The 22,121-nt window shown below is 27.6% G+C and overlaps 2 protein-coding genes across 3 annotated transcripts in view; one reads left to right on the top strand and one right to left on the bottom strand.

The window, feature by feature from the left end:
• The window catches only part of LOC107453555 (Pre-mRNA-splicing factor SYF1 fand), a 32,667-nt gene extending 18,473 nt beyond the window's left edge, over window positions 1-14,194 (top strand). For both annotated transcript variants that reach the window (XM_043052016.1, XM_043052015.2), the window contains exons 13-23: window positions 356-431; window positions 973-1,059; window positions 1,168-1,281; window positions 1,375-1,461; window positions 3,750-3,825; window positions 5,137-5,246; window positions 6,274-6,477; window positions 8,382-8,556; window positions 10,849-10,957; window positions 11,644-11,750; window positions 14,011-14,194. In XM_043052016.1, the coding sequence (XP_042907950.1) occupies window positions 356-431; window positions 973-1,059; window positions 1,168-1,281; window positions 1,375-1,461; window positions 3,750-3,825; window positions 5,137-5,246; window positions 6,274-6,477; window positions 8,382-8,556; window positions 10,849-10,957; window positions 11,644-11,750; window positions 14,011-14,078 (1,213 nt within the window). In that variant the 3' untranslated portion in view covers window positions 14,079-14,194. The remainder of the gene's footprint in view (window positions 1-355; window positions 432-972; window positions 1,060-1,167; window positions 1,282-1,374; window positions 1,462-3,749; window positions 3,826-5,136; window positions 5,247-6,273; window positions 6,478-8,381; window positions 8,557-10,848; window positions 10,958-11,643; window positions 11,751-14,010) is intronic.
• A 5,386-nt stretch (window positions 14,195-19,580) lies between these two features.
• Window positions 19,581-22,121, bottom strand: part of LOC107453556 (dipeptidyl peptidase 3) — a 40,644-nt gene continuing 38,103 nt past the window's right edge. The window contains exons 18-19 of the mRNA XM_043052011.2: window positions 21,745-21,907; window positions 19,581-19,748 (exon numbers count right to left, since the gene is read on the bottom strand). Coding sequence (XP_042907945.1) covers window positions 19,612-19,748; window positions 21,745-21,907 — 300 coding nt within the window. The 3' untranslated portion in view covers window positions 19,581-19,611. The remainder of the gene's footprint in view (window positions 19,749-21,744; window positions 21,908-22,121) is intronic.

Below are 22,121 nucleotides of genomic sequence, written 5' to 3'. Positions count from 1 at the left end.
TTAAATTTCAAAGAAAAATGTCTTAATTGATCTGCAAAATAGGTTATGAAAGCTCACGTCTTTAGCACTGTTATTATTTGATCAAAAAAATTTTCTTTAATTCTATGACACATACATTGTTCAGATTTTCAATGTACACAAATATCACCCATTTTTAGCATGTATAATGAAAAATTATTATTGATAATGACATTTGATTAGAGAAGATGAATTATTACAATACAAAATTATTAATTCAAGTTAAATTACAATGGAGATTCTGAATCATTTATAAAAACCATTGTTTTATAAGACTAAGAATTATAGCTTTGTATTTGTTTTACTTTATTTAATTTATGTGTTTTCTGCTTAACAGTAATTTTGAAACTGCTCTGAAGCTGATGCATCGAGCCACTGCTGCACCTGTTCATAAAGGATCGTATCATGATCAAGTAAAATTTTGTCCTTTTATATTTTTAAATAAATTATATTTTATTTTTTAAACATCATTGCTACTACAAGAAAATTTCACGAATTGGATTAATTAGTCTCTTTTTGACATGACGATACGACTTTTTTTTATCCACTTTTTCACATTTTCGTATATTTATTAAAATCCCAATATTTTTAATATGGTATTATTTATTACAACACATAAATCCCCCTAACCCCTTTTTAACACGCCTGATTCGTGTGATTTCGTCGTAAATATATGTGATTATATCATCAATCTTTTTTTAGCTATTGCTGTGGATTTCACAAAATTTTATAAATTTCACTTTTGTGCATTAAAATGAGTTTCATTTATCTTCTTTGTACAGTGAAAAAAAAATGAGCATTAAAAATATCTACAACTTGAGAAAAAAATATTCAGATTTCTTCTTCAAGCAATCACATGTTTGATTATTGTTTATTCTTTCCTTGCTATTATTTCTTCTTTATTTTTAACCACTAAGGTTTATGTATATATAATATGTATATTAATTATTTCAGTCTTTGCCCGTGCAAGAAAGACTTTACAAATCTTTAAAAGTGTGGCTCCTGTATGCAGATTTAGAAGAAGCTCTAGGAAAGTTTAAGGTTAGAATCAGCTAGTTTCAATTTAAATTTAGAATTCTTTTTTAATAATTTATTAATTCTCCAATGTTGTGATGTAATAAGTTATTTTTTTTTATTATTATTATTTAGTCTATTAAAGCAGTGTATGACAGAATCATTGATTTGAGGATAGCAACTCCTCAAGTAATCATCAATTATGGCTTGTTTCTTGAAGAAAACAATTACTTTGAGGAAGCTTTTAAAGTAAGTTAGTAACAATAATCAATTGAAATAATTTGTCTTTAAATTCTTATACCTTCTTAATGTTTGTTTAACTCTTTAAATTTATTATATTAGGCTTATGAAAAAGGAATATCACTCTTCAAATGGCCAAATGTGTATGATATATGGAATACATATTTAGTAAAGTTTTTAAAACGTTATGTAAGTAAAAATATATTTTCCTCAATATTAATCAATTAAACTATATTCTTTAAGCAATCTGTAATAATACAAAACATAACCTATAGAATGCAAATAATCTTATTAATTTTTGTATACCTGTTGAAATAAGATATATTATTGCTCTAATTTTGATAAATTTGTATTTGTAAAAATTTATAAACCAAGTTTTCGTTAGTTACGTAGAACTGATGTAAACCAAATTAAATGGTATCATTGTGTGTTCAAATTTTGCAAAATTTTAATTCGGTTTATATCCACTTGATTTTTTGTCATGTTTGAGATACAAATCTGAGTAGTTTACTAATCATTTTATCGGCATGATGTAATTAAATCTTGTAAAATAAAACAAAAGTAGTAAATTAAATCTTGATCCATTTCCTCTTTTCTCTTCCTTTAATTGTGGTGCAAATTTGTGTAATTTTCTTGTTGCTTTGTTTTACAAATCATTCGATGCAAATCTATACTATTTTAAAATCGGGAATATAACTTAAATGCAGCTAATAATCAATTTTATTTTGTTTTATTATTTATCTGAGAATTTTATTTTATTACAAATCTGAGAAATCTTTAAATCATGTTGTGCGAATACGCATATTTATGTGATTTTTAAATTAGGAGTTTACAGGACTGATTTTTTTACCTTTAATTGTGGTGCAAATCTGTGTGATTTTCGTGTTATTTATTCATTTTTTTTCTTTTAATAAAAGACAAATCTGTACTATTTTGAAATTAGAAATTTAATTTTAATACAGTTGATAATCAAATTTATTTATTTTACTTATTCAGGGTGCAAATCTGAGAAATCTTCTTATCATGTGCGAATATACATATCTATGTGATTTTTAAATTAAGAGTTTGCAGGACTGTTTTTTTTCCCCTTAATTGAGGTGTAAATCTGTGTACCTACTTTTCTTTTTGCTGTAATTTTTCTGTTGCTACTTTTTTTCCTTGCTTTCTATTAAGATTCAAATTTAAATGATTTTTAAATCCCGAAATTTGAAATTTTATACGCTTAATAATCCATTTTAGTTATTTATTTTACTTATTCGGGATTCCAATGTGTGAAAGCTTCTAATCATGTTGCACCAACATACAAATCCATTTGATTTTTAAATAAGGGATTTTAGAAATTATTTTATTATTATTATTATTGCAATAATGTGACTGCACTCATGTTTACAGTATAATAATAAGGAAATTTTTGTTTTATTAAATAACAAGTTACAGCCTTCCATGATAATTTTTATTAATTCATAAATGTGACTTTTAACAGTTTCATGTTTAAAGAATAACTGCTTTAATTTTGTTTCGTAGCACTATTCTCTGTTGTTTTTCTAATCAAGCCATATACTCTTCACATGACTATAATTTTCAAATTAGGCAGTTAATAAATTTATTCACGTAAAAAATTATTTGTAAAGTTATCACATTTCTCTCAGGTATTACCACATTGTAATAGTGAGTGTTTTTGTTTATTATTATTATTTTTAAAAATTTTCTTTTCTTTCATAATTTTTAAAAGGCAATATGGTTTGAATAATCCAGAAATTTAAAATAATGGAACTCTACTGTGCTTGCCCAACCTTAATATTAAAAGAAAGTGTGATTATGCTTAATATTGCAAGTTTGTCATAGTACGATATTCTGCAATGATTTCTGTCAAGAATCTGTTTTGCTTCTAAAATCTGAATAATTTTTGAGATTTTGCAATTTACATATAGATTGTTAATAATTTAATGTTTTTTTTTGTTTTCTTAGTGCTCTGAAGCTTTAAAATTTTTATTTTATTTTTTAATAAAACATTTTAGAGAATAGATTCAATAACAAAATGGCATTTTAAGAGTATCTGGATTCTTAAAGAACTATTATTTGAAATCAATAGAATGGACAAAACCTTATTCCTGTGTTTCCTTCCTAGCTAATCGATATTTGTCAGTATCTGCAAATAACGTTAATGTTGAAATATCCATTTTTGAAGTATAAAAATGTGTCAAGTCATGAATAGTACAACATAAATGAGAATAATTTAACAATGTGCATTATTTTGTACTAAAACTCTTCAGTTGAATAAAAATACAATTATCGCAAAATGTTAAAAGAAATAATTTTTTTAAGCCTCTTATAAAGTTATGTTCAGCTTTTTTTATAGATTTGCATTATTATTTTTACCAAGTTTATGTCTCTCACTGCCTATATTGTGTATTTTTTTTACGTTATTTGTGAACTCACTTGATGTTGTACTCTATTGACATTCTTCTCCTTTTAAGGGTGGAACTAAACTAGAAAGAGCTCGAGATTTGTTTGAACAATGTCTTGAAAGATGTCCAGCTGAATTTGCAAAATGTAAGTTAATATTTATTTGATTTATATTTGTTATTTTTGAAAACTGGGAAAGATCCGGGAATTTTATGAATAGAAAAATCGTAGAATTAAACTAAATACCCAGCAGAAAATCTGGAAAAAGGAATAAGTTTATGTTTGTGGTATCTAAAACTCCAATATTTTTACCAGAAGAATTGGTTTGGTAATAATATTTTTTTTAAAAAAAGTTGCTTATTTTGAACCTTACGTATAACTGTTTTGTAATACATTTTACATGAACGAATAACTTGCAACTGAAAAATTAATCATTAATTTTTCCATCTTTAGAGGTTATTGTTTTCTGAGTGTACACTGGAATTCCAGGTTTTTCGTATCTTGCCTCCGGGTCTAGGAGCAGGACATGAGATTTTTTTCACAGATGTCCGTGCATCAAAACTTATAATCCGACAAAATTTTAACTTAATCTGAAATTTAAAGTAAGAATTAAAAGCTCTACTATTTAAATTTTAAAACCTTCCCTAAATCCTGTTAATGAAACCTTTTCATACACATGAGTCTTCCACAATTAAAAAAAATTTTTTTTGTCAAATTTTCTTCATTTTTAACATTTGAAACTATGGCGGAATCCGCTAATATTGTGATTCATATTCACATGATTTTAATATCAAATTTTGTATTTACCTAATTTAAAAGTCACTCATTGTGAATCGCATTCACGCAATTTAAAAATCCAATATCATAATTTGAATTTGCGCGTTTTTGAATTTAATATATTTGTATTCACTCTATTTAAGAATCCAATATCACGACTCGTATTTTTTGCGTTCTGAAATCCATTATCGCAATTCATACAATTTTAAAATTAGATATTGCGATTTGTATTTTCACGTTTTTAAACTTTATATCGCAATTCATATTCACGCAATTTTAGAATCTAATATTGTGATTCTTGTAAGAACTAAATTTTTTCTTACTTTTGTTACTATAAAAATTTGATATTCTTTAGTAGGCAATTTAATTATAAATCTTAGTTCAAAAATTTTTTTTAAATATTAATAGTACATAAATTGATATCTTCTTATCTAGTTTACACATGAAATTTTCAGGCTTTCTCACTTTGTATCACAATCACCCCTGTCTCATTATTTCTCATGATGAAACCTTCAACTTCGATGGGATCAGACTTATAAAAAAGTTCACAACCTTGGGAATATATAACCTTGGAAATTGTCCTAAATAAATTAATTAAAAAATTTAAATAATTTTTTTAAAAAGTCAGTTGATTTAAATAATGCCAACCCTGATTTTCTAACATTCTATTTTTTAATGCAGCAATATATTTACTGTATGCTAAATTAGAAGAAGAACATGGTCTAGCAAGGCATGCTATGTCTGTCTACGAACGAGCTACTAGAGCCGTTCTTCCTAAGGAGCAGTTTGAGGTATGTAACATTTTTAACCCATTTAAAATTATAATAAGGTTAAAGCCAATAGTGGAGGTTTAGTAGTAACTAGATGATGAAAGCCTTTATTTAACAATTAGTTTTAATTAAAAAACAAAGTATATGCATGGTATAAGTTAAAGTTTTTCCACTTTTAAAAAAATTAAACTTTAACAAGTTTCTACTTTCTGTGAGAAAAAGTCTATTTTATTATCTCTTTACTACATAAATATTACTTAGCTTTTTTTTTTCTAAAACAATTCCTAAAATTAATTTCTTTTGAACATGTTTTGTCAAAAATATCCTCTTTAGAATAATTGGAAATGACAAAAATTCTAAATCTTTTGAAACCCTGAATCAGTACCTGAACATTTTGTCATTTTGAGTTACAATATTTTTAAAAGTGTATTGAATTACTTACAAAATTCATTGGGAAACATAGAATAAGAAAGCATTTTTTTTTTTTAAAGAAAACTATGTTTTCTTATTCTATGTTTCCCAATGAATTTTGATTAATAATGAGTATTTAAGGACCAGCATGTTGTGCTCTCATTCATTATCTTATGAATCTAAAATTTTCAGAAAACTGGAGTTAACTGGAATATGGTTTATCAAAGTGATTTTTTATTTAAAACAATAACAAAATTTTTGAACTGAAATAAAGATTGAAATTTTACTTCTTCCTTTCAATAAAAACTTCATTTTTCTGATTTGCCAATTTTTTTAAAAAAATTATGAAATATTAAAGTATGCAGATATAATTGTTTAAATAATCCCCAAGTTTGTTGTTTGCAACATAAAAAGTCACTGTTATTTTATCTAAAAACAATTTTTAAAGCTTTTTAAAAATTGATCATAGGAAACTTTAATTATTGCTGACACTATGGCACTAATAGATAAGGGTAAAGATTTAGAAGAGTGTATATATTAGAATTACTAAATATATTCTAAATGTAATTTCATGTGTACATTTGAATAATAAATTTGTAACAGCATTATTTTTAATCAACTTATGTTTTGCTTGCAGATGTTTAACATATACTTGAAAAAAGCAGCTGAAATATACGGAGTAACGTATACACGACAGATTTATGAGAAAGCCATAGAGCTATTACCAGATAGTGAAGCAAAGCAGATGTGCTTAAAGTTTGCTGATTTGGAGAAGAAATTAGGCGAAATCGATAGAAGTAGAGCTATTTATGCTCACTGCAGCCAAATGTGTGATCCAAGAGTAAGAAATAAAATATATTATCTTTATAAGATAGTCAATCACCAATTTTATAAATTTTTTATAAGAAAGAAATTAAAAATTAATTAATAAAAGAAAATTGTATAGCTGTCTATGAGAAAATAAATTAAAGCTATGTTCATTAAAGATTTAACAGAGTTTGTAAATTTTTTTTGTTTTATGAATTCAAATTTTCTTTTAAATATTTTATTATATAACCGGCATTACAAGTCATTTTTGGGTTTATGACTATCAACTCTGTAGCCTTGTAATTTTGAACTCTACCCAGAAGATAAGGGAAATCCTCAAACAACCATTGGGACAAGCTAACTATCATGGAGAACCTTTAGATAGAACTAAATCACTTATGCGTTACATTGAGAGGAAAACCACGAAAAACTTCCACGGTTTGCCTAAAAGCAAGAGAACTGGTCTGTCTACGTCAGAAGATGTTTTATGTCAGCACCATGGTCGGTGTAAACTGGGAGTAGAATTCGCATTAATCTCTGGGATACAAACCTCGGTCACCTCTAATTTAGAAATTTATTTCATAACCATAGGTGAACAACCGACCTAATTTTGAGTTTACATCTACCAATATTTTCTTTGATCTCCTTCTTACGACAACCAAATAATTTTCTTTGTTTTCTGCTTTATTGACTTAGCAACCAAATCTCTGCAATCTCAGCTTCCAATTTTTGCTGATCTTTTTATTTTTAAAGTGTTAATAAAATTTTCATGTTAGCATCTTTATCTTCGTTTGAAAACGTTTATTTTTAATGTTCTTTACCATCTCTACTTATAAATATTTATATGTTAAATAACATAAAAATAAGAATTTAGTTACAGATGAAAAAATATGTTGTTAAATATGCATAATAAAATGTATTAATAATATATTTATATGTTAAGTAATTTAAATAAATGAATAAAAATCCCAATAATATTTGTTAAAAATACTAAGTGTTTGCATAATTAAAATAATTCCTACTTACAAACCTATTATATCTCTACTACTGCAAAGAATCTTAACCATAAACTGTAAAACATTATAGCTATGCATTGATAGATTACTACGAAAGATAGTAAAGGGAAAGTTAATAATGAAATTCTTGAGAATAAATAAAAGAAGGAGATAGAAGAAAAAGAAAAAGACAGTCACAAGAAATCTGCCCCTTTTTATACGCCACCACAACAAAATTTATTGTTTACTCCACAGTGTAGCTCCGCAAAATTACTGTACTTTTATTTTAGGGAATAAAACTACTGAAAGATTTATTTATTACAAAATTGGAGTCATTTTCTTTGTGTTGGAATTATTTAAGAAAAATTGTGTGTCTTGATTTCTTATTTTCCAATTCAAACAAGGTAAACTTTAAAATATTTAACTTTCACATCATACTGTTAAAGAGTAAAATTTAAAGTTTCACTTTATTTTATTGTTCTGTTATTGAATTTATAAGAAAGGTATCATAATGCAAAGTTAAGCAAAGGTTTATAATTTGCTTTGTAATAACACAAATTAATTTACTGTTCTTTTGTTGTAAAGCACATTTGATTACACAAAACCATTAACACATCTGTTGTTATTTTCATTTCAAAGTTTAAACATAAAATAAACAGTATTGCATAAAACAAAAGTTTTAATGACTCAATTATCATGTTTATTTTAATTCGAACTTATCTTCAGTATTTTAGTGTTACTAAATTTATTTTTGTTGTTTGTTACATTAAGAACTACTTTATTATCATAAATATATCATTTTACCAACTAGGATATATTTTATAATTGAAAAATTAATTAAGGTCACAGATGTGTTTCGATTTGACTTAAAAAAATATTAAACTTATTATTTTAACTTAAATTATAATTTTAACTTTGACTGAACTTTCTGACACTGTTTTAGACTAACCAAGACTTTTGGAGGACGTGGAAAGAGTTTGAGGTTCGTCATGGTAATGAAGACACTATGCGAGAAATGTTACGCATCAAGCGTAGTGTCCAAGCAACCTATAACACCCAAGTGAATTTCATGAATGCACAAATGTTAAGTGCTGCTGTTGCAGCTGCTCGCATTGAAGGTATTCAGTTACTTTTTATTCATATATATATGTTACTGGCAAAGTATGAAACGCCAGCATTGTATATAATACCTAGGCATTCTATAGAATACAAATGCTATTTAGGCGAAGTATAAAAAAATGTCCTGATGAGGTTATCATAGCTGCCAACCCTTCTGTATTTTGCAGAAGCTTTCTGCATTTTTACTTATTTTAGCTATTTTTTCCTCTTTTATGCGCAGAAGATAAGATCTTCTGCATTTTACCCATCTGCCTGATAGCTAGTATTTTCTTTAAGTCAGACGTCGCTGTTCCTCTTGTAACAGCGTTTGGCAGGGCCGTAACTACATTTTTAATCGAATATTGTACCATCAAGTAGCTGGTCGAAAGTTTTTTTAAAAGATATTTCCTTTTTTGTTTTAAAAAAAGATGAGTATTGCTTTTTTTTTTGCTAATATTAAGTGGATTTATAAATAAATAATTAATTAAAATAATTAAAATCCGCTTCTTTTATAAATTTATTGGTAATTAGTATGTGCTTGCGAATCTTCTGCATTTTTACTCATTTCTTCTGCATTTTATTTGTCTATCTTCTGCATTTTTATAACTAGAGGTTGGCAGCTATGGGTTATTAAGTTAATGATGTGCATTTCTCAAAAATAAAAATTTTATTCTGAAAAGATAATGAGAGTGCCATTAAAACAAATGTATTCAAAATGTGTTAAGAAAAAATGAAAGATGTACAAAACACACTTTATGCCTTTCTTTAAGGAAACAAAATTTTCATATAAAAAATAAGAAATTTACTTACTTGTTGCATCATGGTAGGCTTGAATGACATTTTGAATTACAGAAATAAAGTGAAATCTGAGATGTATTTTATACTTTGCCGGTTTCTTTATTGGCATTCTATAGAATGCGTAGGAAATGTGTTAAATATAAATCGTTTAAATATAATTATACATTGCCGGCTAGTTTTAGGCATTATGTACAATGCCTTCAAACTTTGCCGGTAACACACAAATATATATTAAATTAATATTTAGAAATTTTTTTTAAAAAATTTAAAAACCATTATATTCTAAAAAAAATCTGCCGATAAAAATTAGAGGAGATACGTATAATATACAATACAAAAAGATATTAAAAAATTGTGCGTACTTTAATCATTGAGCTGTAGAAAAAAACTAATGGAAAAAGGTGGGGTTATCAATGCTAAGAATAGATTTTATACTAAATCGATCTAATAGAAATAAAATTTTATACTTAGCCAGAATTTTCAGCCGTGATTGACATTAATTTTACGTGGTTTTTAGATCTCCCAATATATTTCAGGCGATATAGGAAATTCGAATTGCCCATTTATGGTAATGATTCTGTCGATTTTTTTGGCAGTTTTTGCTTTTGAATTCCACATAGCTTGTAAAACCCGATATTATTTATTAAAACAATCAAATCTTGAAATGAAACATGCCTTTCTGAAGAGTCTGATTTACGTGATTTTGTCATCAATCTGTTTTTCCGTAATTACTGTTACAGATTTCATGATATTTAATTACTTTTTTAATGTGATGATAATTTTTAAAATGCCATAACGGAAATAATTGGTGCATCCTTCTCCCAATATTAAAATCAAAAATAAATTACATATTCAATTAAAAAAATCATTGTTTTTTTTTGTAAATACAGCAGTTTTGTTACCTTAAATTAGTATTATACATCTTTGTTATTATTGAAAATATCTTTCAGAAAGATATTATTGCTAGGGAGTTTTATCGCAGATAGCTCGAAAAAATTCTGCCACAGGAATGGGAGGGGGGTTGGGATTTCCTTTTGTGTGCTGATAAGGAGAAAAGAAATACCTAAACTGCTAAAAACATGTCCACATAATATTTGATTGAAAAATTTCATAACAGTTTGATATCCCACTCATAAATTTTTTTTATTTCTACTAATTTAAATATCTTAACAATCTGTTTTCTTCCAGTAATGTCTTGTGGCAAACAATAAGATTTTTATTTGTATTGTTTTCTGCATGTTTATTGTTTTATAGCTTTTGAATGATGGAATATAAACAAATTGTCCTATTTAAGGATAAAAAGCATTATTTGGCTAACCTATTAAAAAATTATGGTAAAAGGTAATGCTGAAAGGTATATTTTGTTGAAGGTAGAAAATGAGAATTTGTCCCTCCCAAAAAGCTATTGCTGGGGTAAAACTTAATAACAGTTTGATTGTCTTTGGAATCAATTGTTTATTTTGTTAATAATTGTTTATCTCATTTGTAATGTTTTTTTCCCTGATACATTTTAGTCCCTGAAATTGAACCTAATGTGATGCAAAACTTAGAGGCTCAGGCTCAAGCTATTTCAAATACTGGAGAGCCATCATTGATGAGCAGAGGAAAGGTGTTGTTTGTTAGGTAAATATAATTGACTAAAACTTAAAAGTTTTATTTGTTTATTATATTAAATCCTGGATTTTGATGACATTTTTATTTTTGACATTTATTTCATGGCATATATTTATTTTAGTATCTCTTGGGCATTTTTTATTTTAAGGCTTTTTTTTTTAAATTTTTGATATTCCTATTAATATTAGGGTAATTTTTGAACTCTTTTTAATTAATTCTTACAATTTTCATAAATTACTCCTGTAGCCTGTTCTTGTCTTAAATAACTTAGAAGAGCTTTAGTTGATTTACAGCTGGTTACAAAAGTACAGTGTGTTTAACAAATGCCTGCACCCAAACCATCTAAATCTAGCTATTTTGAGAAGTTAATTTTTAATGTGGAGAAAATGATTGAAAGAGGTTCTTTCACATTTGAAAACATTAAAAAGCATTTAATAATCCAATTAAGCTCTGATATCTTTTAATTTCTTAAAATTGAATTTTTGAAATATATACCAGTACAATATAGATGTTAAGAACTATGAGTCAATGTAGATGTTTAAAAACTATTTTTCTTTCTTTTTACTAGAGAATTTTTTTATTTATGTGCATTTTTTGATGTTTTTAAGGGCAATTTTAACTGTTTCTAAGTCATCAAAATCTGGGCTCTATTTATTATTAGCTTAATTTGGATTAATGTACTATTTGTTGTTCAGAGGTGAAACAACTGAAGAAGAGAAGGCCATGATTGAAGAAGCTCAAGCTTCCAATCCAGCTGAAATTGATCTGGATTTTGACAGTGATGAAGATGAAAAAATTGAAGGTATGTTCTGTCTATATCAATTTACTCTGTACATGTAATATTTGTCAGATATATAAGGCGCTCAAAATAAAAAAAAATACTTTAATAAACGTTTGTGTACAAAATACATTTGTGAACTGAGAAGCAATCTTAAGAGGTTCGTTCATGGAGGTGACCTAATTTATGCTAATTAATTTATCCATCACTTTAAAAAAAATTTTCAATGTAGTTCTATAGTTTAAAATGTATTATTATGATTTATTTTCAATATTTCGACTATTAATATGTTTGTAAAATTTAACTGTTAACTTAATTTCTTCTGATTAACTTAATTTCTAAGTTAGAATCACAAACCCTAGTTTTTAGTTTTTAACACAACATTTCTTATAGTATTTTTTACGTTTTAATTTTCTTGGATCATGATCAAATTTTAGGACATCAAAATACTCCAGTACAATGATATTGTTACCATGAAAAGATGGGAGTGTTTTTTATAAGATAAAAAACAGAGTTCCTTTTGTTTGAAAGGGAAGACAGGTGTTACTGTTTATATGTTTACAGTCTATAATTACTTTCAGCTGTATTACAATATAATTGGTAAAACAACTTCTTCTGTCGGGAGGGGGGGATGGTTCTATGAGTAGACAGCATTTCCTTATTTGTCCTAGATTAAAAGATATTGACACTGGAGATACTTTTCCATTTAACATTTATATTGGACGTGTATGTTAGATACAAAATTGTTGTGCAAGCAATTGTACTTAACAATGTTTCTCAAAGCTCTTTTGCCAAGGAAAATTTAAAAAAAAGAAACTGTAGTTTAAGTGGAGGAGTAAAGCTATAATTTTAAAAAATATGTACCTTCTTGCGAAGAAGAATTATCTGGGCTTTAGCTCAAACAAATTAAATATTTAAAAAATTATCAAACCTTTTTAAAAACCTCCAATTTAGCTAGATTATTTCAAATTATCAAATTTAATGAATAATTCTTCATTTTCACACATTTTTATGAGCCCATCAGAACAACATTGGAGTAATCTTCTAAATATTAAAAATTGAATTCCCAAATGTTTTTAAATTTCACAAAACTGTTGCTTTTTTCCGTATTGTGTCATGTTTAGAATTACCTAGAGGGCACTATTCTAGACAAAACTTTATTTAACAGTCATAAATATCAGTTGCAAATTGACTCAACAGTTATGAAAACAGCTTATTATTAGCAAAGAAACATTGTAAAACAATCTTAACCACCGAAGAAAAAAAAAATTGATGAAGATTAAAATTATGATAGTGAAAACAAAAGGTTCATTAAAAATGTTACAATCTTGAATAGCAGTATAATACATAAGCAAATGATCAAATGCAAGGTCCAGCCCTTAATGCCATGCTCTTGTTGAATTGGAATTCAAAAGTTGTAATAGAGAAGCACAATTGAGCACGGATTATCCGAAATCTGATATACTGGATTGTCCAATTATTCAGATCATTCAAGGGCCATTTGTTTTCCTTACCTTCATGAAAGTTCTTCATTTTCAGAATATCTGAAAGGGTAAAAAAAACTTCTTTTGCCCTACAGTGACCTTGGAAAGAACCTTACATTTTGTACACCCAGTTCAATGTGAGGATTTTGACATTCAAAAAGTATGAAGGAACTTAAGAAACTTAACTTATAAGAAACTTAAAAACATTCTCATAGCCGTTTTTTTAAAGTTCTCCAATTACCCGGATCGGCTTTGATCCCAGCGGATCCTAAAAATCAGCACTTAACTGTACAATGTATGCTATGATATCCAAATTACTGTAATTGGGTATTTGGCTAGACTAAAAGTACAAAAATATTTAAATAATATGCTATCCAGATTACCAGATTACTATAATTTATTTGGCTAGTTTAAATTCAACTAGATTAAAAATTCGAAAATATTTAAATCTTTTAAAATTAGTCCTGGCTCTTTTTGAAAATAAATTTTGAGTTGACCGTTGATCTAAACTGTCCAGAAAAATATTAATGACAACCAAAAGAATGACAAATAGTTCTAATGTTCTGTAATCACAACAAAATTTAGATTTGATTATAAAATTCCCTGAAAGCTTGGAAAATAAATTAAAAATTTAGCTTTAAAGTTAAAAACCCTTAATTTTTTGCTGTAATATTGCTGATTTTCAGTTTTAAGGAGTTTTGCTTATGTGCCTTCATTCTGAGTAAAGTTTATGATTATTGAAATAATATTTAAATCAGTAGTACGGGTATTATCATAATTTGCTCTTTTTTTTAAAACAGAAATTCAATTAGAAGAGAGACAGGTACCAGATGAAGTATTTGGTGCACTGAAAGAGAAAGATGATTAGAAAAACATAATTCAGAAATATTCCGCATGTAAATAACTCATCTATTGTTGTCATAAAAGAAATTGAACTGTTGTAACCTTCCACTGTTGTAAAATAAATATTTGATTTTGTGGTAATTTGTCTGTTTTCTGTTATTCATGAATTTTATTTGCTAAATTGTAAAAATAGCTAATGATGCTAACCCTAATGATAACAGTTTAAAAATTTTGCATTTTCTTGAAAAGAATTGCAGGCTTCAAAAGGAAGGGTGAATTAATAGCTAAATCGTCTATTGTTCGATAGTCTATATATAAGATAAAAATGCAGAGAAAATAAGGAAAGTAAGAAAATTAGAAAAAATAACGTTATTTTTTCTAATTTTAACTCATTTTTATTTATTTATTTTATTCCTTGTTTTCTTTGCATTTTTATCTTTTACTATGTACTTGCAGCTTATGCTTATAAATCTTTAATTCTTCATTTTTCTTTCATTTCTCTTATTTATATCTTCTTCACTACTGAAGTATAAAATAATATTGGAAAGAAAATATTTTACAGTTCTGAATTTCTATTTTACTACCATAGTAAGATAAAGCAAATATGAATTATACAGCCAGAGAGCTAATAATTTTAGGTCCACATACATGGATCTAGGGTCTTAAGTAAGTAAAAGAATATAAATATTTCAAATGTTAAATTGCAACTAAAATAGAAACAAACATGCATACTTGTTATATTTCAGGCTATTTAAATGCAAAAATGAATAGATTTATTAATAATTTAGTTTTTTTTTTAAGCACATTGAAATACGGCTTTAAATATTGGTTTCAAAACTATTTTAATTATGCATACCATTCAAAATAAATAATTAATAGAAAAGAATGTACCATTAATTATAAAAAAGTATATAATTCTTGTAGACAAAATTATGGAAAACAACTTAACATAAAACAATTTATTAAAATTCACATAAAAATATTACTCAATCGGTATAATCTCTCTAAATATATATATCTTATGTAGATTTCATAATATTACAACGTATTACATATTTGACTTCTATGCTGTTGTAAATTTCGCCATATGATACTAAGGTCCACATACGTGCATGTTCTTGACTATATTATAATTAAATATAAATTTAAAGGCTTTATGCAAATCACGGAACTACTAAGTCAGAAGAAAAAATTATTTTCAGAATAACTAAATTATATAAAATGTAAAGTTACTATCATTTTCAAGCACGTGGATTTTGTGTCATTTTTCAAAAATCACTTCTGTTTATGTGGCATTCTATCCAAATAACTTACATTTTCTGCATCTCTTGAAATCCCCAGAAAGCTTAAATGCCCACAAATGTTTCAGTGAGAGTAAAACTAAAAATAGCATGTTTTTAGAAGCGAAGGTTCACATAGGTGGACCGAAATAATAAGAGGATATACAAATTATACATAAGGTATATGTATTTACACACACACACACTGAAGATCCAAAACATTATGACCTACCTCACATTTTTCAATTAATTGGTCTGGTTGATGGCGTGAAGGGCACATGATTAAGTTTGAATGGTACTTTGCTATTGCAGAAGATAAGGAATCATTCTTGCATTTATCTACTTTTGCAAGTGATAAGAAAGGTTACTGATTCATAATAGCCCGAAAACTCAGAACAGGTATCTTCCAAACTGCACAACTGGTAACTATGATGATCTGCAGTAGTAAAAATTTATGCTAAGTAATAATGACAGAGAAACCAGAGCTGGCGAAAACCCGTTTGGCGCTCACACTTCATCAAAGAAAAGGGAGGCCGGGAACTGCCCTTGCTTGCTTGCCACCAGATTAGCTCAGCTAACAGCAAAATAGAAAGAAGGGTTTCGAAACATACAGTTCAGTGGGCACTGTGGTATATGAGACTGTGCAGCAGACATCCCACTCGTTTGCTTCTGTTGACCAAGCATCATCAACTATGCTTACAGTGGGTCCGGAACCATGGATAACTAGAAGACAGTTGTCTGGTCAGAAGAATCGTGATTTCTCATTCACCAGGTCGTATCGGACACACCTTCTTCAAGGCTAATAGGTCATACACAGGCTGGTGTTCTTCTGACCGGTTATAGGTCCCCTTTGCTGTGGTAGAACAGACACTGAAAGCTGCTGACTATCTGAACATAATTGTGGATCAGTTGCACTTATGCATGGTGTCTCTTTTTCCCAAATAGAAGTGCAATCTTCCAGCAGAGTGGCACTTAAAATCATAAGGCTTAAATTATGATGGAGTGGTTTAAAAAGCAGAATGATGAATTCCAATGAATGTCCCAGCCACCTTACTTGCCTGATCTTAATTTGATAGAGAACATTTGACGTGTCTTAGAAAGCCATATCAGATATCATACAGGGATGTGATTCTTCCGCGGATCCGCTGATTTCCGCTTTTTTTCAGATTTTTCCATATCTTCCGCTCTTTTTTTCATAAATTTCCGCGCGGAAAAAATTTTTATGCAGTAAATGATAATTTGTTGAAACTTTTTTTCTTCCGCGGAGCGAGAGTATTGAAGCCCCCAATAAACCTTTCTTCACATGTCAATCTGCTGGCTGGGGTAAAAGTGGTTGACCTTGGTAAAACAATGCCGTCTCCTCCACTACTCTCTTATCTTTACAGGGATGAAAGACTTTTTAAAATCTCCGACCATGTTCCAAAAACTTTTGGGGAGTCGAATGAACGATATAGTCGGACTTGCGACTTGTTGCTTTGACAATCGCGACTTCCGCTATAGATTGGAAAAAAGAAAAAAAGTCCTAAGCAGTTTCGTTTCGGCCGCTGATATTTGATTTCTTTTGATTGACTGATTTACAGAATTTTAAATATTAGGAACTGGGCCAGATTCTGCTAAAATTGCGATTCTTATTTAGATGATTTTTATGTAAATCATCGATTTTCTTATTTAACTGATTTAAAAGTTACTTGTTGAGATTCGTTTTTACACGATTTCAAAATCATTACTCGCAATTCCCATTCACGCAATTTAAAAATTCAATATCGCGATTTGTATTTAAGCGTTTTTAAAACCCAATATCGCGATTTGTATTTAAACGTTTTTAAAACCCAATATCGCGATTTGTATTCATATATATTTTTAAATTTCAATATTGCGTTTCGTTATCACGCGGTTGTAATATCAAACATCGAATTTCGTATTTATACGCGGTTTAAACATTACTTGTTGCGATAAGTATTCACGGACTCTAAAAATTATGCATTGTGATTCTTATTTACGTGAATTAAAAATTCAATGCCGCGATTTTTATTCCCGTGATTTTAAAATTCAATATCGTGATTCTTCTTTACGCTATTTTAAAATTGAACATCGCGATTCTTATTCACGCGATTTTAAAATCAAACATTGTGGTTCTTCACGCGATTTTAAAATCCAATATCGCGATTCTTATTCAAGCAATTTTAAAATCCAACATCGCGATTCTTATTCACCCTATTTTAAAATCGAACATCGCGATTCTTATTCACGCACTCTTAAAATCCAACATCGCGATTNTATGAAATCCGTTATTTTATAGAATACCTAGTTATTCCATGAAATAACTGATCGTGTCCGTTAAAGTGTAAAACTCTCTTGTATTTCATGGTTTAACTAGTTATTTCATAGAATAACGATCTGCAGCCCGTTAAAGTGTAAAATAATCTATATGCTAGAGCTCAAAGTTTAGGTACTTTTCAGGGCTTTAAAAAATGCTCGTGTAAAACCCAGTGTGACAACAAAAAATGTTTTTGTTTTAGAAATAATGTTCTTTGTAATTCCAAGTGTTATTTTAGGTGTCATTTTAGTAATCCTTGTTGTAACAAATGATTTTATGGTACGTTTCCATAAATACCATTTATACGCTGCATAAATTAGATAAATCGCATCTTTTTCATTTTAATCGTCTATCATTAATTTATTTATAGAATAAATAGTTATTTCATTTTAGATAAATTGTTTATTTTACACTTTAACTGTCTCTCATTAGTTAATTTATAGAATACCTAGTTATTTCATAGAATAACTAGTTAAAGTGTCAAATTAATAACATATTACACACTTTAACAGACACAATCCGTTATTTAATGGAATAACTAGGTATTCTATGAAATAACTGCATTATATACTTTAACGGTAACATATATATATATATATATATATATATATAAAGTAGTCAGAGTAGCTATAGAATAGGGGAAAAGTTAGAAAATTTTATCAATCTGGAAAAATTGAAGAATTAATTATAAAATACCTAAAATAAATCATAGAAAATGTAATAATTTGAGTTTAAAAGTTTTTCAAAAAAAAAAATTTATTTTTTTTTAAATTTATTTATTTATTAAATTTATATATTTTTTCAAAAAAAAATAGGTCTTAACTTTAAAAGATATTTCCTGATGTTGAATTTTGGTTGTTTTTTTTAATATTAAATTAGCTTCTAAAATTTCTAGTATAAATTTTGTGTAATTATACTATATTAAAATACTATACTAAACTATAGTAACTGTATTATTATTATATACAGTTACTATATTAAAATTTTATCAATTTAAAAAAAATATTTTTAAAGCCAAAAGTTGTTTCAATGTCTCTCAGAAAATTTACTGTGCAATCAAAATAAAAAAGAAAAAAAAATTTCTTCAATTTGAAGAAAAATTTTTAATACTAACAGCCACACACAGTATCATAGCATAAAGTAAAATTTGTGTATACTGCCACTCTTTACTGCGATCATGCCATTTCTCTGAAACTTTTCACTTGGTATGTTTGTTTAATTTTAATAGCAATTATTTAAAAAAAAAATTCAACTTTTAAAGTGAGTAAAACTGTTTTATAGAATGCTTTAAGTTTATGAATAACATAAGTGACAGAATGGAAAAATCATTACACACAGTCGATGCTTGACATAACGACTCTCGTAGTCAAGGCAAAAACAAGCATCATAGCGTGAGGTTCTATCGTAAGTTCTAAAAAAATTTGTAATAATAGTAAATAATACCTCACTTGTCTTGCTAAGAGTTTCAGACACCCAAATAGGCATAAGTCAAAATTTTTATATTCACAAAATACTAGTCCTGTCAGCTTGGTCTTTATGCCAATGGGTTAAGCATAAAATATACACAAAAATCAATAACTCACTTGTCTAGATAACAATAACTCACTTCTAAGTTTTCCCCCTTTTTTATTAAATTCAAATTCATTTAGTAAATTCAAGATGGCGGTTAAAAGCTCATCTCTTTAAGGAGGATTAACTTAAGATTTCCATATTGGGCTTTAAGTTAAAGGTTAAAATTGTTTGAAAAGTTGTGGTAGTGTTTAAAAAAATTTCCAATTTTTCCCTTATTATTTAAATACTTAGAAATTGACCTAGTTTATCCATAAAAATAGCGCATAGAGATTTTAAAAAAAAGTTTTTAAGAAACAAGAGGATACTAAACTGTCAAATGAGTGTTATAAAAAAAATGATACAATAATGAAATCAACAGTTGTAAATTAGAAATTTATTTCTAAATAACGTCATGAAAAATGATGTCTGTCTTTTTGCCAGATGTCTACAAGGATATCATCTACATTTTCATTCTTAAATCTATCCAACCATGATTGAATCATTCCCTCTGGTGATGCTTCATAGTTTATTAGTTTTACTTTTTCATCTAAAGAGAATTGAAATATTGGTTAAAAATGTCAAAATAGGCATTGTATATTACATTCAAATAATATTGATTTAGGTTTTATTTGGTTTATGAACAGTTAAACAAAATTATGAAACAGTGTATCTGCAGCTGTGTATGCAAGCTGTAGTAAAGTTACTAATTTACTCGAATTTAGTAAAAGTGTATATCCTACCAATAATCTCTTTTTTTTAAATACATTTATATATAATAAAGTATCATTTAAAAAAATTTATGCCCTATAACTCAGAAGTTTTCTATCATTAATAAAAAAAGCATTGAATCACTACATTTAAGAAAAAATGTAGTTTGCTACATTTGTAATAAATAAATAACCCAATTATAATTCTCAACAGTTTTCACCTTTTACTTCAATTTTAAGCATGAGTGTAAGTTGAATCTTTCAGCTAAATAGCTCTCTTAAAAAGAAAACATTCTGAAAATAGTTTCTGTCAAGGCTACATTCTGAAAATAGTTTGAGAGCACAACATTAAAAAAAAATGTATTTTGCTACATCTATAATAACGTAGTTTTATTTACAGTAAACTGGAGAAAAAAAAGTTTTTTTTTACAATGAAACAAAGTAGGCAAAAATAGTCTTAAAAAGCTGGAGGGTGGACAATTTTCTACCTCCTTGTTAGTTCTTAAAGACTAGCAAGCTTCACCCCTGCCCTCACCAATTACCTATTTTCATTCAATTTCGTTTCTTTTTCTTAAAAATCAATATTTCTCAAATAAAAAACAATTTTGTTCATAAAATATGCATTTTAAAATGTATATATTTTGTTAATATATCTACTGAAACAAAATAAGCTGTTACTTATATAGTACTATTCTCGAGAAAAAAATACTTTAACTTAGCAATACAGATTACAAAACACAAAAAAATAATAATAATTTAGAAGTAATTTTACTAAAACGCTAATCTCATATGAATATAAGTGTTCAAATTAGAAACGACTTTCTATTGAGTCTTTTATATTTTTAAAAATTTTGATATAAATGTTAAGATTTATATCTGGCAACACTTAATCTCTCATTCTCTTAATTCTTATTACATTTATTCCATTTTTTAAAAATATTTTTGACAAGTTAAGCATTAAGCACAATCTTATAAAATAAAGATCTCAAAGGAGATAAATTTTTAATAATGATGGATTAATAGTCGTTATTTAAGACAAACAAAAAAAATTATGCAAAAGCACTTAAGACTGCCACAACTTGCAAACAAATGGGAATACTGAAAAGACTCTCTTTAAATTCATAAATGCAAATCGCCCTTTCAGCACGTCAAATTAACTTTTATAACTCTATAATAACGTTTTTGCAGTCTAACAGAGCAGCCCACATGGCATTTGTTGCTACAAGTTTATCTGGTTATAATTCTTGAACTAATATACAAATTGGAATAGGGAGGAGCTTCTTAAATGTTCAGTCTTAAACATAAATATTTGATTCATATTGAGGAGAGCCAAGAAAGAGACTCAACTGGTTCCATTATGTAGTGACCTCTACTTTGTGTATGTTTGAGGAAAAAAGAATCCTCTTCACACACTTCAGTATAGTGCAGCTTTCAGGAGAATTTGTCCAGATATCAGTCTTGCGTTGTGGTGGGTACCATGGTTACGAGGAAAAGTTACTTTGAATAAGGATGTGGGTACCTTCATTCCTCCATTGCATCCCCATTAGAAATGTGCTCTCACTTGTTACTATATCAGCAGCCCCAGACTTTTAGTCTTGAGGATTTTTTCTCAAGGCCACACAATACAGGTTTTTGTTTACATTTCGAGCAAAGAGGAAACCTGGCTGTAGCAAATATTTATATTTTGGTTTTAAGCTCAGTTAATTTAGCTACGTCACAAAATGAAAAGTTGACCTAATTTAGAATTCCAGAACATTAAATTGGACACCTGGCAGCATCTCTAACAATTTTTAATTACACAGGGACAAGAAAATAATCCAGCACAAAACAACTCACCTTCAACAACAGTGTTTGCTTGCACACACAATCTTCTTGGTTTACGTCTTTCCAGAACAATTTCTCTGTACTTCAAAAATGGATTTGAGCCTTCAGAAGTAACAACTGAGTATTTTTCAAACATAGCTTTGGCAGTCGAGACATCAGCAGTTGATTTGTACAGCTTTAAAAATTTATCAGATAATTATCTTAAAATCCAATAAAATAAGGAAAATAATAACATAATAAAACAAAAATATTGTAAATCAAACTAGAAAACGATTTTATCTATAATACAAGCATACATCAAGTAATCAAAATGCTTTTTATTATGAAAGTTACATCGTTTTTTAATCTATTTTCCTCACTAAACTCAGAAAGTTAAGTTTTTTTTATAT

The sequence above is a fragment of the Parasteatoda tepidariorum genome, chromosome 10 (genome assembly GCF_043381705.1).
Source record: "Parasteatoda tepidariorum isolate YZ-2023 chromosome 10, CAS_Ptep_4.0, whole genome shotgun sequence".
In the NCBI taxonomy this organism is placed as follows: Eukaryota; Metazoa; Arthropoda; class Arachnida; order Araneae; family Theridiidae; genus Parasteatoda; species Parasteatoda tepidariorum.
The sequence above is the reverse complement of the archived record's forward strand: the minus strand, read 5'-3'. Positions and strand labels throughout refer to the sequence as shown.